The following is a 16,816-nucleotide window of genomic DNA, read 5'->3' as shown; positions in this document are numbered from 1 at the left end:
CGATAGTCTAGCCCTGTCTGACCACCTTTAGAGCCTCGTTTGGAAATGGAGCGGCATTAAGACCCATAAATCAAGGGTAAAGGTACGCATTTGAAGGGGAAACTGCCCAGAGAGCACCTGCCGCCCACCCCAAAGTATAGTATGTACAGTATGTGCATAAAACGCCCGAGTATTACGTGGGTTCTCACTTGCCCCAGATCTGACACCTGTTTCAATGTCATTGCCACAGTCTTTCCCACACAAGGTGGGCAGATGCCCGAGTGCAAGGACCAGCAGTGGAGAGTGGCTAAGAGGACCTCAAAACATGTTCACTGAATGAGTGAACGAAAGGGCCCCGCCGAGCCTGGGCTTTCGTCCACATGCTCACCAGCCATTCTCTCGGAATCCCAGTAACCAGGAACCCCCCCCCCAATCCCGCAGCCCCCAAGTCTTACCTCCCATGAGGAAGAGAAGCCCTGCCACATACTGCATAAGGCCTCGGTCCCAGCAGCAGCCCAGCACGCCGATGATCCAGCCGAAGAGGATGATGGCCACCGCCATGCCCATGAAGCCGGCCGTCATCCTACGCAGGTCTGCGGGGAAGCAGGCAGGCAACAGTTAGCATCAGAGCCCGGCACTCAGGGTCCAGTGCACCCCGGCCCCTGGCGAGGGGGCAGGGCCCCGCAGGGGCAGGGAGGCCACCTGCCCTTTACAGGCAGGTTGGTACAACCAAGCTTCCTTTGCAGAGGACAGAGCCTCCAGTGGTGACTGTCTCCTCGCGTGCAAACACACGCTGGGACAGCTTGGTCCATAAGCACAGGGAGAGAGCATCATCATAGCTGTCATTTCTTTTACATCTCCTTTGTGCCCGGCACAGCACTGTTCTTCCCAAGGCTTCTCTCAACCTTCTAAGATAGGTACTGTCTTTATCCCTATCTGAAAAATGGAGCAAGTTGCCGAAAGCCATACAATGAGCAGTAGGACAGGGCGACAAACCCAGATCTGTGCGGCTCCCCGGTCATAATCCAGCATTACTCACCTCTCCGGGCAGTGAGAACCAGACAAATGGACCGTTAGAGCTGGGCTGGGTCCTGGCAGTCTGGCTGCCCCTGCCAAGGATTCCCTCCCTTCCCTCCAGGGTTTGCTGGTCTCCCAGGAGGTCAGGAGTGAGCATGAGGCTGCCGGTAGCATCACTTCCCTCCTTCTCCAGCCCAGCCCCCAGGGGCTCAGCTTCCCTTGCACGTGAGGCCACAGCGTGGGCACCATGCTTCCTGCTCTCCGACTGTACCCCCGAGGAGGCTTCCTCAGGTTAACCCGGTTTCCCAGATCAGGCCCTTCTCCGCTCCACGCCCCACTGACCCGCCAGACAAAGCCTGGAGTAGGCACAGAGGGGAGGAGGGCTGTCTGGAAAGGTGGTATTTTTGGCAGAAAGGAGAGGGCAGAGCTGCTGCCATGTCAGCCTCATTCAGCATCTTGCTCGGCTTGGCTTCCTCCCAGTGCCAGCCCCGCCCTCCGGTGCCTCCTCCACCCGACCTGCCTCCCCTGGAACCCAGCCTTCTTACCTCCCTCCTGGGTAACACACCACAACGGGGCCCCCAACAGGAGCCGTTTGTCTGGGCCTCTGCCCTAAGGGGTGGGAGGTGGGGATTTCAGAGCAGCCTGGAGATCCCCTGGGCATTCCCTTCTCTTGGAGGAAGGGAGGGAGGAGTGTGTGTGTGTGATGCTGAGGACCGGACAGCAAACTACATCAATCCCCCGCCCCCGCAACCCCCGCATCCAAGCAAGCATGGACGGTCTCTTCTCATCCCCGGGAAGCGAACACCCAGGTTTCCGTGGGGAGCACCTCACAGGCATCACGTCCCCTCTTTGCCCCTCACTCCAGTGCAGAGCAAACAGAGGATCCCTGGCACAGTTTGGCTTGAGGCCTCCTGCCTTCCCTGCCGCCGCCCTCACGCTGGAGACGGTTGTGGTCCACGTGCCTTGTCCTGACACTGAAGACCAGACACTGGCAGCCGCCTCCCCGCCCTCCAGGGAGGAAGCTGGTTGGGGGTGGGGGGTGGGAAGGAGAACAGCAGCAGAGCCTCCCCGAGGAGGTGGGGGAACCTGACAGGGCCCTGTCACAGAGGCAGAAATCCACAGAGAGCCCGTTCCTGCTTTACTGAGTTCTCCTTGGTCCTTCCCACCCCTGCTGACCCGGAGTGCCTGCCGCAGCCAGGTAGCAGTCACATCCGTTACTCTCTGCTCTGGGGGCTTCCTCCACTCTCCACTGTAGTCAAGGGCAAGCAGGTGATGGGAATGAGAAAAGAGAGGTCAGGGTATTTTCAGTCTAAAGGAGATTTATGTCCCCTTAAACAGGTGAGGAAATTTTTCTTCTATGCCCCTGTGAAACCAATGGTTCCCTTTTCAGTAACTGGAGGGCTTCCAGGAAAAATCTCGGCCCCTCTGCCAGCACTAGAGAGGACGAACCTGCTGAAGCCCCAGAGCCCCTTCCTGCTGCACTTGGCCGGTACCGGCCCCTGGGCTGTGCAGACCCATGGGAGCAAAGGTACTGCCTGGGGGACTGAATGGAAACGGGGTCCTGGAAGGTGTGTGCGCTTGGGCCAGGGATGGAAAAGTGGGCTGGGCAGGAAAACAGAAATGCAAATCATTAAAAGAGGGAAGGGTATTGCTGTTGGTGGACGAACGCAAAGGGCTTTACTTAGAAGAAAACAGAGCAAAAGGCAGGAAGGGAAATGGAGAGAATAATTCCTCTTCCAAAAGTCCTGAGACAGATAATGGTCATCTGCGTCCCAGGTCAGGGAGGGCTGTGCCTCCAACACAGGCTAGGTACAGGCTGCTGTTGTCCAAAGGCTTGGTCAACAAAAGCTGAGGGTCATGTTAAGTTGTTGACCTGGAAAGCGGGGTGAAAGCCAGAGGTCAGGTCTGAGTGTTTTCACTGACCTGGGAGGATATTCACCATCACCCTGTGAGCCTGATTTTGCTAGAGCCATGCATGTACAGCTGGTTATTTTGCCCTCAGACCCACATGGTAACTCAGGGCAGCTGCAGCAACAACTTATAAGGGAGGTAGGACAAGAAATATTCCTATGTTGCAGGGTTTCAAGAAGTTAAATAATTTATTAACAGTCTCAAACCAGTGAACTAAAAAAAGGAGTGAGTTGGGTTATTGAGTTGTGTGGGAAAGTAAAGTTAAAATGTAATTAATGTATCTAGCATTTCTTCCTCCCAAATTAAGCCAGGATTATAGTTACAAGATTTTTTTTTTTTTAAGACAGAAATTCACACAGAAGGGGAAACTAGGAGAGGAGACAACGGCAACAGAAGATTGGAAACCGTAAAGCTGAGAGGCAGTGTAATTGCCTCAGCAGAACTAAAGCGCTAAGGCGAGAGCCAGCCGGGGGGAAGCTGAAAACCATCCTGCCAAGTCCCCAAAAGGCTCAGGAACTGGCATCAAAAACCACCTTTGGATCAGGAAGTGAAGCAGAGGGAAGGGAGATAAAACAAGGATTTGGTACAAGTTGCTTGAGCTGGAACTAGAACCCTAGCTCCCCTCACCCACTCCACACCTCTGGGGCTACCCCCTTTCCCCCACCCCCAAGGGTGGAGTGGGCGTACTTAGGACTGGGGGGTCGACAAGCTCAGGTGAGGGCTGGCCGGCATAGCTGAGGGTCATTATGCACAGAGCAAGTGTCTGTGCACATATAGAATGTTGAAGCTTACCCTTGAGACCCCAGACCTCTTCTACCTGGCTCTCAGAAGCAGACAGCCCTGCCTTTGCCCTATAGCCTGGAAGCTGGGAGAGACCTTTCTGGTGATGACCAGCACAAGAGAAAATATCTAGACACATTGCCACTGTGTGTTGTGAGGGAGGCATAAGCAGCCACTCCAACCATCTGCAGCGAAGCTTCCCATTGGCAAGCCCACCCCTGACTCAGGGCTTCCAGGCAGCCCCAAATACCTGAGAAAAGCTATAAGCTGTGAGAAGAAGAGCTTGAGGAAACAAACTGCAGGGAAAAGAAACAATAATTAAAAATTATCACTGGGAAATGCAAATCAAAACCACAATGAGATACCACCTCATACCTGTCAGAATGGCCATCATCAAAAAGACCACAAATAACAAATGTTGGTGAGGATGTGGAGAAAAGGGAACCCTTGTGCACTTTGGCGGCAATGCAAATTTGTGCAGCCACTGTGGAAAACAGTATGGAGGGCTCTCAAAAGACTAAAATTAGAACTACCCTATGACCCAGCAATTCCACTCCTGGGTATATATCCGAAAAAAACAAAAACACTAATTTGAAAAGATACATGCACCCCAGTGTTCAGAGCAGCATTATTTACAATTGTCAAGATATGGAAGCAACCTAAATGTCCATCAACAGATGAATAAAGAAAATGTGATATATATATTTATACACAAACACACTAGGGAATACTACTCAGTATTCTATAAAAAAAATAACAAAATTTTGCCATTTGTAGCAACATGGATGGACTTGGAGGGCATTATGCTAAGTGAAACAAGCCAGACAGAGAAAGACAAATAGTGTATGACATCACTTATATGTGGACGCTAAAAAATACAACAAACTAGTGAATATAACAAAAAAAGAAGCAGACTCACAGATTCAGAGAACAAACTAGTGCTTACCAGTGGGGGGATGGGAGGGGGAATACAGGGGTGAGGGTGGGAGAAACAAACTACTGGGTGTAAGAGAAGCTCAAGGATGTATTGTACAACATGGGGAATATAGCCAATATTTCATAATAACTGTAAATGGACAGTCATCTTTAAGAATTGTATAAAAAATTTTAAAAATAAATTTAAAAATTATTAACATCCCCAAGAGACAAGAGAAGAAACACAGTTTGCCTCCATGAAATAAGAACAGGATACTATTGAAAAGAACTCTCTGAAGAACAAAAATAATACCTTATAATAATGGAATCAAAATCATTGAAATTAATATTATAAAATCAATTCTAATTTATGGATTAACGGTCCTATCTTGTTCCAAAAGATGTAGGAGTCTTACAAAATGCACACAGTATAACAGGATAAAAATAATCAATAAGGAAATGAAGGAAAGAGAAAATAAAAAAATAAAAGAAGATGAAGCCAGATATCCCATTCACACACAAAATTTGGTCCACGATGTCCTTAGAAAGGTGATTATAGTCACCATATTTGGATTTAAGGCATTAGATATTATTTTGATTATCTTTAAATCTTTGTTGTTTTTTATTTGCATTTGAGAAAATCCCAAAGGCCACTCTGCCTATGGAATGACCCACATATAGATGGCCCCATTCCTGCCCATCTGCATTATCCCATGTGTCCATTTCATTTCCTTAGGAGTAAGAAACTGCCTTTTTTACTCTTTGTGATTGCTCACTGTGCTCACAGCAGTACTTTGCACCCAGGAATTTACACAGCTTGTACAGTTAACCCTTGAACAAAGAGGGGAGTTGGGGCACCGACCCCTCGCACAGTGGAAAATCCACGTATAACTTATCGTCGGCCCTCCGTACACTTAGCTTCTCTGAATCCACGGTGCTGCATCCATGGCTTTAGTCAACCACGTATGTTGTGCTACTGTAGTACGTACTCTTGAAAAACACCCGCCAATAAGTGGACCCATGTAGTTCAAAACTGTGTTGGTTCAAGGGTCAACTGTTATTTCTTTCCCCGTCTTTTCCTGCCTTTTTGTAGAAAGAAGGAAGGAGGCAAGGAGGGAGGGAGGGAAGGAGGTGGGCGGGGTGGGGGGAAAGAAAGGAAAAGGAAACAGAAAACCTAACTCCACTATCTGAAGCCATGGAAAAATATTATGCAGGGTCAGCCTAAGAATAATCCCCTTGGAAAGAACTTGGAATAGTGAGTTGGGCAGGCAAAGGCTGAGATAAAGAAAACTCTTTTCATGAATTGTGTTGGGTTTGAGTCTACTATCTGTATTCCACGACCGTAAGGTTTGACATTTTAATGTTCGAAATGAGAAAGGTGCACTCTAAACTTTTTAGAAAAAGAACTTAGCTCAGTGCAGTGGAAAGGAGCGGGCAGAAAGGGGTGGACGATGAGGGCGGTGGAGGAAGAAAACCGGGACAACCATTAAATAGAACCAGAAAAAAGCAGTCCTCCCTCGTGGAAAAATTTTTATTTTGAAGTTGACACTCCTATTAACATTTAAATGGAAAGGTATTGCTTGCAATTCTACATAGGAAACCAGGACATCTGCATTTAAATAAACACCCCTCAGAGAAGGAAAATATATATGAGCTCTGAATTTCTTTCTATTTGCTCTTTAAAGAACTCGTACAAAAAAACTGATGAGGACTGGACTTTTCTTCTCATTAAAAAAACAGAGATGGTCCGGATAAGTATGGGTTAGACCTTGCTGTGTCAGTAAAGACAGGAGACGGGGAGGGCAGACACTATATTAATGGTCCAGGGTGAAGAGTATGGCGAAACCAACAAGGTCATGGTCCTCTTCTGCTGGCCACGCGGGGCACCTCTGCCTGATACGAGCACTGCCTTGGCTACAAGGATGGAAGAGTGTCTGCTGCCCCGGGAGCTGGACATGCATTCACAAATTAATCAGTCCCTTTGGGGTTCAAGGTCACAAGAACTGGAGGGCAGCACAAGGTGGTGAAGACAGAACTCAGTGCTTGTGCCCCCAGGGATCAGTCTGGAAGGTAAGAAGTGGAGAGAGAGAGTTGGGCAATGAACATGTTAGCCGTGGGATCAACTCAGGACAAACTGATTCACAGGGGAAGGAATATTCCAGGAGCCAATTACTGCACAGCAACCATCTCTGAAGGAAGTGGGGTTTGATTCTGGGTAACCACACAGAGATGCAACAGATGCGGATGCAAGCACACGGATTCTTGGAATCAGGCTGCCCTGATTCAAATCCTGGCTCTGCCATGTACTGGCTGCGTGAACTTGAGCACGTTAGTCCCTCTCTCTCTGGATCTCAGTTTCCACATCTATAACGGGAGGTTATAACAGTGCCAACTTCAAAGGGTTATTAAGAGGATTAAATAAGTTATTATGTATAAACTGCTTAGAACAGTACCTGGCACAAAGCTAGAGCTATACAAATGTAAATAGAAACGGAAGACACATAAATGAAAGCTGTTCTCTTTTTTCATACACCACATCTCTCACACGTGCTGTACAAGAGCTCAGCAGCATGTTGGGGTTAGCCCCTAATTAAGGATTTGGTACCCAGAGGGAACAGGTTTCTGGGGTCTGTTCTTGTACCTCTCAGGAGAGGCTGAGGTGAAGGCTTTATGTATCTATTTGTTAATACTGAGATGCATCCACCCTAGAGTGTTGATGCTTCTTATCCTCGGGGGACCCAAAACAGCTAGAGGCCATGGCAGCTAATAGCAGAGGTGCCGGGGGCCATAGAGGCTGCTTGAAACCTGGGCTCTTGCATTGAGCACTGTACTGATCTAAAAGGAAGAGGCATGGGGCAAAACCATAACTTTTCAGTGATCTAATTAGTTAACAGGGAAACAGGGAAGTAGCTCACAAATCTGGAGTAGGAACCCACGTTGATGTCTTCTTTGCATATATGATGAAAAGCTTTTGCCTATGGCTTTCTTCTAGAGTATAGGTTGGTTCAGCATCGTGATGTGGTTGTATTTAAGAAATCATTTTTACGTGAAAACAAAATAGTTCTTGGGTTTCCATAAGAAAGTGCCCTCTGCCCATCCCTGTGCCTCCATCTTTCTCCAAGAGCCCCGTGTTCCAGTCATGAAAAAACTGCAGTTCTCTGAAAGGCTTGGCACTTTCCTCCCTTTCCTTGATGGCGCTGTGCTCTCTGCCAACATGGCTGCCCACATGTTCCACCTGGCAAGCTTCTCATCACCCTTAAAATTTCCCTAAAAAGTAAATGTCTGGGGCTTCCCTGGTGGCGCAGTGGTTGAGAGTCCACCTGCCAATGCAGGGGACACGGGTTCGTGCCCCGGTCTGGGAAGATCCCATATGCCAAGGAGCAGCTGGGCCCGTGAGCCATGGCTGCTGAGCCTGCGCGTCCGGAGCCTGTGCTCTGCAACGGGAGAGGCCACAACAGTGAGAGGCCCGCATACCCGCAAAAAAAAAAAAAAAAAAAAAAAAAAAAAAAGAGAGAACTCTGAGGGCTTCCCTGGTGGCGCAGTGGTTGGGAGTCCACCTGCCGATGCGGGGGATGTGGGTTCGTGCTCCGGTCCGGGAGGATCCCACATGCCGCGGAGTGGCTGGGCCGGTGAGCCACGGCTGCTGGGCCTGCGTGTCTGGAGCCTGTGCTCCGCAGTGGGAGAGGCCACGACAGTGAGAAGCCCATGTACAGAAAAAAAAAAAATAATAATAAATGTCTGGGAGGCTTCTAAGGTGCTTTAGCCAACACTGGCGTCCAGTGCTCCAGGCTCCTGCAGCACTTGGCTGATAATTGCTCCTCTAGCACTTACCACATCTTACTGTCATGATTTATGTCTCCCTTCCTCCAGCAAATGTGAGCTTGTTCAGGGCTGTGGTCGTGTCTGGTTTATTTTGTCTTCCCAGTCCCCGGGAAGCACCTGCGTTGCCTGGCAAAAGCAGGTGCTCGGTAAATGTCTGCTAAATGAGATCACCACCCCACCCTGTAATGATTACTAAAACTGTATGCACCATGGACTAAAGCAGAGTGAGGAGGTTGCGCTTCCCCCAATTCAACCCACTTCAGTGACTCAAACGTCATTGCGACTTGAAGCCAACTTCTCTCTCCTCCAGCCTTATTTTTTAAAGCCAGCATTAATTATTGCTTAACAATTCAACGTCATTTTTTGCTTTTGATTTTTGGTGTACACAAAGAAAACATCAGCATAGGTTCAGGTTCCAGATCGCACAGAGCCATGCAACAGGGGGACTCCTTACCATAAAGTTGAATGAGCACATGTGAAACCCCCCAGATCACGATCCCAACAGACCTTTCTGTGCCGTCCCCACAAGTCAGGAAGAGATCGTGGGGGAAGGTAGGTGCTGTAGAAATGAGAAGTGGTTTTTGGGTCAGAAGACAGGCTTGATGCTTCCTGCTCTTCAACCCTACCTCCGGATTCGAGAGCTGCCATAAATAGGGACATTATGTGATACAGCCATATACAAATCACATCCATTGTCAAGACAAGGGAAGGCAAATTGCAAAATGTGTACCCGCCTGATGAAAGAAAGCTAGGTCAGCAGCTAAAGCAAGTGCCTGCAGAGAAGAAAGAACGGGGAAAAACCCAGAACTGAGAGGTAGAGTCCCAAACCAAAGAAACCTCAAGAATGACTCCCTTCTCCCCGCTGCCACACTGCTGAACCAACAGCAGAAACTGCAGACGGGAATGACGGGAAGGAAACTGCAGCTCAGCCAACCAGATACACGCGAGTAGACCCACCGGGCGCCGAGTTCTCTGTCCTCGGGGGTCTTCCTGCCGGGAACGATGAGCTAAACCAATACAGTCGCTATTCCACCCCAGAGAAGCTCCCAACTCTCCTCCTCTAGATCACGTGTCACGGACAGCTGCTCTGAGTGCAGAGGGCAGAAATCGGGGTGGCGAGAATGTGTCCCCGGACAGTCCCCACAAAGCAGTGAGAAGACAGAAGCTTTAAGACACGTGGGCACCTTAGAGAGCACTATGCTTTCCAGAAACGTGCTGCAGGCGCCTGAGAACTGGTTGATGGCAAAGAATCTGAAAGGCCTGGGGAAGGGGAAGATAAATAGGAATGAGCATTTATTGTGCATCTACTATGCTCGCAAGGAGCTGGGCTGGGCCATGTACACAGGATTCGCCCGTGAAGCCTCCCGATGGCTCTCTAAGGAAGATACTATTTCTCTCATTCTGTAGACTTAGCTATGGAGACAATGGAATTTCAGTCGAGCAAGGTCACACAGCCAGTCAGAGGCAGGCCTGGGAAACGGCCCCCACCTGCCCACGCCCTTTCCATGCCTCAGTCCTTTCCAGATTCCGTGCCGCTTCAAACCCCAGAAGATAATTTAACGTTCAGTAAAGTGTCATGGAATATTATTCAGCTGTTAAAATTACTCTTGTGGAGAATGTCAATGACCAGGGAAAAGTTCATAACAGAATAGTAAATGAAAAATAATGCACAAGCCTATCTATTCCATACAACCCCTAGGCTGCGGGTGTACATACGTGCATCCATGCATGAACACCCACGTGGGAAAAGCAAGGGAGAAGTACCCCAAATGCTACCAGGGAGCCTTTCTGGGTTGTGCTATTTGGGGTTTTGTTTGTTCTTTTCTACAATGAGAATGAATTCCTTTAACAATGAAACGCTGAGTTCTCTGGGAGGTGTGAGCTTTACTGCTTTTTAAAGTTCTAGGTACAAATAACGAGGCACACCGAACTGATAGAAGACATTGATCTCAGGCCTGGCCACAGATTCCTTCTCCTGAGTACCCCTTTCTTAAAGACACACTACCACTAAGTAGTTTCTTTAGTCTTTTTAACAGTGAAAGCAAAAGACCTGCCAAGCTCCTCTTTGGCCAACAGTATGTACTGTGGAAATCCCTGCCATTGGAGGGCAGTGCTTCCTTTACCTGGCAGCTCCAGCTCGGGCCAGCACAGGAATGGGGCTCTAAGATGTCACTGCCCCCCGCTGCCATTCTTTCTGCATGTGATGCTGTCAGGGAGGTGTGCGGGGCCCCTCAGGACTCTCTCTCTGACTATATCCCATGCTTTAGGGGCTAGGCACCTTGCAGATACCCTAGAACCTCAGGCGGCTCACACGAATGTCTCTGTAGCAATCTTCTCACCCTCAAATGTCCCTTCCTCTAACGAGGTTCCCAGGAACAAGCACAGCAATTTCTGTTTGAATGACACGATGGTGTAGAGATAAACCAAACACTGAACTTGAGGTCAGAAGACCTGCATTTGAGTCCCAGTTCTCCCCGTGTTGGCTGGGATGCATCGTACAGGCCACACCAAACTCTGAGTTCTGAGGCCTAAGAACAATACAGAGAGAACAACAATGGAGCAGAGAACAGTGCATGGTGAGCCCCCTGCTCCCTCCATGTTCTTCAGCTGTGTGGGCCATACGGCAGCCAGGGCTACACGTGGGTGTTGGGGACTTGAAATCATCATCAAGCACCTGAGCTGAGACATGTACATGTAAAATACACACCAGCTGTCAAAGACTTGGTATGAGTTTTCATCAAATATCACAATAATCTGTATACGGATTACATGTTGATGTGACAGTATTTTGGATATACTGGAGTAGACAAAATATGTGATTAAAATTAATGTTATTGTTTCTTTTTACACAGTTCATGGGGCTAGTAGAACATTTTAAATCGGATTACGGTTTGTGTTATATTTCCATGGACAGCACATTTCTTTTTGAATTTGCTGTGTTGGCAACACAGCGTTTATTTATTTAACATCTTTATTGGTGTATAATTGCTTTACAATGGTGTTGCTGCTGTATAACAAAGTGAACCAGCCATATGCATACGTATATCCCCATATCCCCTCCCTCTTGCGTCTCCCTCCCACCGTCCCTATCCCACCCCTCTAGCTGGATGCAAAGCACCGAGCTGGTCTCCCTGTGCGATGCGGCTGCTTCCCACTAGCCATCTATTTTACATTTGGTAGTGTATATATTGGACAGCACTTTCTAAAGGGAAGGGTAAGACATCGGGCAGAACTTGCTACGAGGGTTTTGCAACTTGCAGTGTACTCTCCACCTTTAGTTTACACAAAGAAGGAGATTAGGGGGCAGAGGCTAAAGAGGGAGGTTCTTAGAAGAGGGTCAGCAGAGGGCTGCGTGTTTCCCTTCCTCCCACGAGAGCTTCCCCACTCCCAGCACCACCTCCTCAAGCCAAGAAAAGGGCCCTTGAGAGAACCACTTGGAGAGCGGCACACAGGTACCCTAGAGTTAAGAGGACACAGGGCATGGTACCTACATGTGGCGCGAAAAGATGAGGCGAGAAGCCGGTTAGAGTTGCCCATGAAAGCAAAGACAAAGCTACGCATCCAGAGTCTGGCTGGGGAACGATCCTGTGCTTTCTCCACGGGCCAACTGGAGGCCAACGAAGACTAAAGGTTCCTAGAAAAGACGCGACCCAAGAGCTTCACCTGGCAGGGTGTGATGACAACAGAGTCCTATGAGGGGTAGCACCCAAATTGGGGGCTGAGAAAGGAGTGGGACCAGGTCAGCTGGAAGGTGCGCTGCCCACATCAGGAGACGATGAGGTGTGGTCAGTCCCTGAGAAGCTTTTCCAAAGGAATCACAAAGGTGCCCTGCAAGAGACAGATCAGCACTTGGGCCTTGCTGCATGCAGGGCACCAACAGACAGCAACGTCACCAGGCAAACAAGACCCCGTGGGCCTTTTACCTATCGTTCTCTCGACACCCGCCCCCCGCCCCAACCCTAGAGGAAGCAGAAGTAGTAGAGCTAAAGGGGGGCAGGTGGAACAATGCTGAAGGAGGAGAAGAACAGACATTCTTTCTTACTGCAGGTTTCCAGGAGGGGGTCAAGCCCATGCACTGGGGAAGGGAGAAGAGTTAAACCAGATACAAGACTGACATTCTGATACTAGATCCGACTCAAATGTTAATATCTACAAATGCAAGTTTACTAATACCTGAAGGTTACCCAAAGAAACTGTGGGATCTCCTATAGATGTCAACTAAGAATGGGAGATCCGACAGAATGGGGCTAAAAAGGGTGTAGTGAGAATAAAAGCTGTAGATGCAGCCTTTTCAATAAATTGGTTAAAAATGATCTTATACAAGTCATATCTGAAACGAGAATGATTAACAATACAGCCAGCATTTTTCATGTGTCAGGCATGTCCTAAGCACTTCCTATATACCTTATCACATTTAATCTTCCCAGCAAATTGATGAGTTTATAATGCTCCTTTTATTGATGAGATAATAAGTAACTTGTCCCAAGTCAGGCAGCTTGCAAGTAGGAGACTCCCAAACCCAGGCTTTAGTCACTTTGCTCTGCAGTCTCTTGGAGTCATTGATCAAGTGACATCTGTGACAACAGCCCTTTGTAAACTGTAAAGTACCACCACAAATACCAGTGATCATTTATGTACACTGGCAGGCTGCAAGGCAGAGGAACAAACACAGTGCACGCAGTGGGCGTTACTGGTATCATCTAATGTGTATTTAGCAGTCTCAGGGCACACTGGCCATTACAAACAACATGGGAAATCCAAGACAAATAACTTCTCCCCCTCCCCGGCCCTTCCCCAAGTCTTTAAATTTGCAATCCAGGCAAATTTTGTTTTCTAATTTAGAAGTATGATAATGAAGGGCCTAAGAAGTGTGTGCTTGCCTCTGGCCACATATAAGCAGAGAGGTTTTCCAAAGCCCATGTGCATGGGGTGGCAGGAACAGGCAGTGTGACAGAAAAAAAAAAGGGGTGCTTTGGAGTAGTAAGGACCATGGAAGAGTGGGTGAGCACTGCCCTGGGCAACAGGAGATCTGGTCTTTGACCCCTGCTGCTAGTTCTATTACTTTAGGTAAGTTCTATAATTGCAGGGTTCCTCTACTTTCTGAAATGGGGATAATAATACCTTTCCTGCCTGGAGGTCTGGGGGTAGACCAGATGATTCTGCTCTAGCAGCTGTGATCCTCAACCCCATTTTTGCATTATGCCAGCCTGTCTTTAGCTCAAGAGATGGAGCACAATTCAAAAATAATGGGTACGTTACTAAAACACTAATACTACATCCGAGAGCCAGTTTTGAGGAGTGCTGAATGATCATAAATCAAGCAGATAACATAAATCAAGGGAGGTTGTACGCCTCCCACAAGGCTGGGAGTCCCGGGCATGAGACACAGAGCTGCCTCCTCTGCGTGGTCAACCTTCCATCCCCCCACTCTGGGTCTCTCCCTAGTAAGGGGATGCTCGGTAGTGATCAGTACTGAATGAGTGGACTTGGATGACCTCTCTTTCCCCTTATGCCTTCCTCTGTGGCTCTCCTGGCTTGTTTTTGGAGGCTTCCTGTGACCCAGGCTTCTTTGGAAGATGGTTAAATCTCATTCAAATAAAGAACTTGCCAAGAAAAGGGCCTCTGTAAGGAAACTAAAATTATATCATACCCTCCACTTAAAAACAATTCATCAACAGAAATTCCCTCTTTGGGGTCAACTTACGCTCAATTATTCATTCATTGCATGTTTAGCAAGCAGCAGCTATGGTCAACAACAAAACTGGGTCCCTGGCTTCAATGAAATGTACCTTCCAGGGAGAGAGACAAACGATTTCCATATACGCATACATATCACACCATGACAGGTGGTGATAAATGCTATAAAGAAAAATAAAGTAGGTAACAGGGATGAAATGTAATGGGGCAGAAGTGGGGGAGTTGCTAATTAACAGAGGTTAGAAATGATCTTAATAAAGTGACACTTCAGCAGATACCTGAGGAAGTGAGGGCACAGACAGGTGGATATGTGAGGGAAAGGCATTCCAGGAAGAGGAAATAATAGGAGCAAAAGCCCTCAGGCAGGAATCTGCTTAGCATATTTGAGGAACAACAGGGACACTGCATAGTCTACATAAGGCTGTAGGATATTTTTCTCTTCCCAATTATTAGGGTAACAGGCTGACTTAGAGCCACGTGATAAATCCTAGTGATGGTTTGGAAGCAAAGAAGTACTTGGTATAACCAGCTAAGTTCTCTTACAACTTAGGGAAAGAAAAGCAGTAGAACTGACAGGAATGGGTGACTAGTTAAATGTGAGAGATGAAGGAGATCCATCACGGATGACCCCCAGGTCTTTGGCTTAGATAAGGGGGAAAACGATGATGTCACTGACCCAGATACAGAGTAAAAGAAGAAGCAGAGAGTGTTGCTCCTCTGTTTGAGTTTAGTTTTATTTTTATTCATTTTTTTGGAGGGGGATGGGAGAAAGAATGTGTAGGTCTTGTAGGAGAAGAGAGGATGCTACGGTCAGTTTTTAAGCATTTAACAGACATCTAACTGGAGATGTCCCTTATGGCACTTCTCATAAAAGGGAGAAGAGACAAAGGCCAAGGACAGAATGTGAACATCAATACTTAAGGGATGAGAAGAGGAAGAGAAGAAGAAAGAGAATGGATGCCTAAGAAGGGCAGGGCAAAATCCGGCATGAGGGCCATCACGGGAGGGAAAGGAAGAAAGGTTTCAATGATGGCTAATGACGCTGAGAACAAATAAGACCTAATGTCAGAAAACAGTCAGCAAAGGCGTGCCGAGCACCAACTGTGTGCCAGGCATTGTGCCAGCCACAGGGAACACTGCAATTCATAAGACTGGCATGGTCTCTTCCACACAGAGCTCACTAGATTCACAACTAGGAGGTCCTCGTGACCTTGGCATGGGCTCCTTGAGTGGAAGTCAACCTCATTGAGTTACTAGGAATGAAAAGGAAGTAAGGAAATAAGTCACTCTTTGACACCCTGCTTTCAAGTAGCCTGACTCTAGTGAAGAGGAGGGAAACCGAGAGACACTTAGGATGGAACGTGGAGTGAGGGGGACTTTTCTTTTCCCAGAGTCTTTAAGACTTGCATGTATTTCTATGCAGAGGAGAAAGAATTAGCAGAGAGGATGAACCCGAAGATATCAGAGGCAACACCCTTTCACGTGCTCTGAGTCTTATCCAGATCAAAAGAGCAGACTCGCACCCAAACGCAGCCGAGTCCCTGGCTCCACTTGACAAACGAGGGCAGCACAGCCTGGTGGTGAGAAACACTGAGCCTGGGGGTCAGACTCTCTGGGCTTGAATTCCAGATCTACCACTTACTCGCCATGTGACCTTCACGGCTCTGTGCCTCAGTTTCCCCATCTGCAAGCAGGGATAATAACAGTTATCCTCAAAGACTGTTATGAGCATGATATTTTCATATCACTTAGAGGCTGGCCCAAAGTAAGTGCTATGCAAGTGTTGGGAAAGTAAAGTCTAGAAACAGACACACGATGTACACATACGAAGCTTGGTAGATGGGAGGAGGGTTAGAAAGTGGGTGAGTACACAGGTGAGTATATATCTTTCCTCTTCCAAAGCCATGCAGCGCTCAGCTCAGAACCCCATCTTCTCTGAAACTCTCTTGGGGAGTTCTATACCCAGAATGATGCATTCTGTAGGAAGTACCCAGCATGGAGCATACCTGCGGGCCGACCTCTTACTTAGGGCACATTCATCCATTCACTGACTCATTCATTTGTTCACCACCCAGAGAGCTCCATCCCTCGTCCAGGTATTGTTCTACAAAGATGGGTAAGACACTAGCCCTTCCCTCGAGAAGGCTGCTGGTCCAGTAAGCCTTGGGTTTTCTCTCTTGCTGTCTGCCATGTCTGGTGTGGTCATTCAATCGTTTAGAAACTGGGACAGCGGCATTTCTTCTCTGTGTCTCTCAGAGCATCTAATACACAGTAGGAGCTCCAAAACCCCACAGGATGAAGGAATGAATGTCTATTCCATTCTGTAGGCACCCGAATGAGGAGGAGCCCACACTGTCTCCCAGAAGATGAGTGATCAAGGGAGAAAGGAGCTGACGCTTCTTCGTCCCTTACTACGTGCCACGCACTGTTGACAGTGCACCACTCACTTAGAGCCAGTGGGTGAGAAAAAGCCTTTCCTACTCCTTTTGTTGAAAACTGATGCCTAATGGCTTCATTTTTATGTTTTCAAATGTTTTCCATTATGTATGGTTTGCTTGCTACGCTTGAAGTGTCTCACGTGACTGGAAACATTTTTCATGCTTCACGTGTAGTCAGTCGCTTTGGGATTTTGCCAGTGTTTGGCTGTTGGGTCTTTTGTTAAGTAAATGCTTGTTATGTACTTTGGCTCTGCAAG

At 47.9% G+C, this 16,816-nt stretch overlaps 1 protein-coding gene across 1 annotated transcript in view; it reads right to left on the bottom strand.

The window, feature by feature from the left end:
- TMEM178B (transmembrane protein 178B) overlaps positions 1-16,816 on the bottom strand; it is a gene marked incomplete at its 3' end in the record, with an annotated part of 365,464 nt that overhangs the window by 35,966 nt on the left and 312,682 nt on the right. Inside the window, exon 3 of the mRNA XM_082632498.1 lies at positions 435-572. Within this exon, the coding sequence (XP_082488624.1) occupies positions 435-572 (138 nt within the window). The remainder of the gene's footprint in view (positions 1-434; positions 573-16,816) is intronic.

This window comes from Mesoplodon mirus, assembly GCF_964341445.2.
Source record: "Mesoplodon mirus genome assembly, chromosome: 9".
Lineage (NCBI taxonomy): Eukaryota > Metazoa > Chordata > Mammalia > Artiodactyla > Ziphiidae > Mesoplodon > Mesoplodon mirus.
The sequence above is the reverse complement of the archived record's forward strand: the minus strand, read 5'-3'. Positions and strand labels throughout refer to the sequence as shown.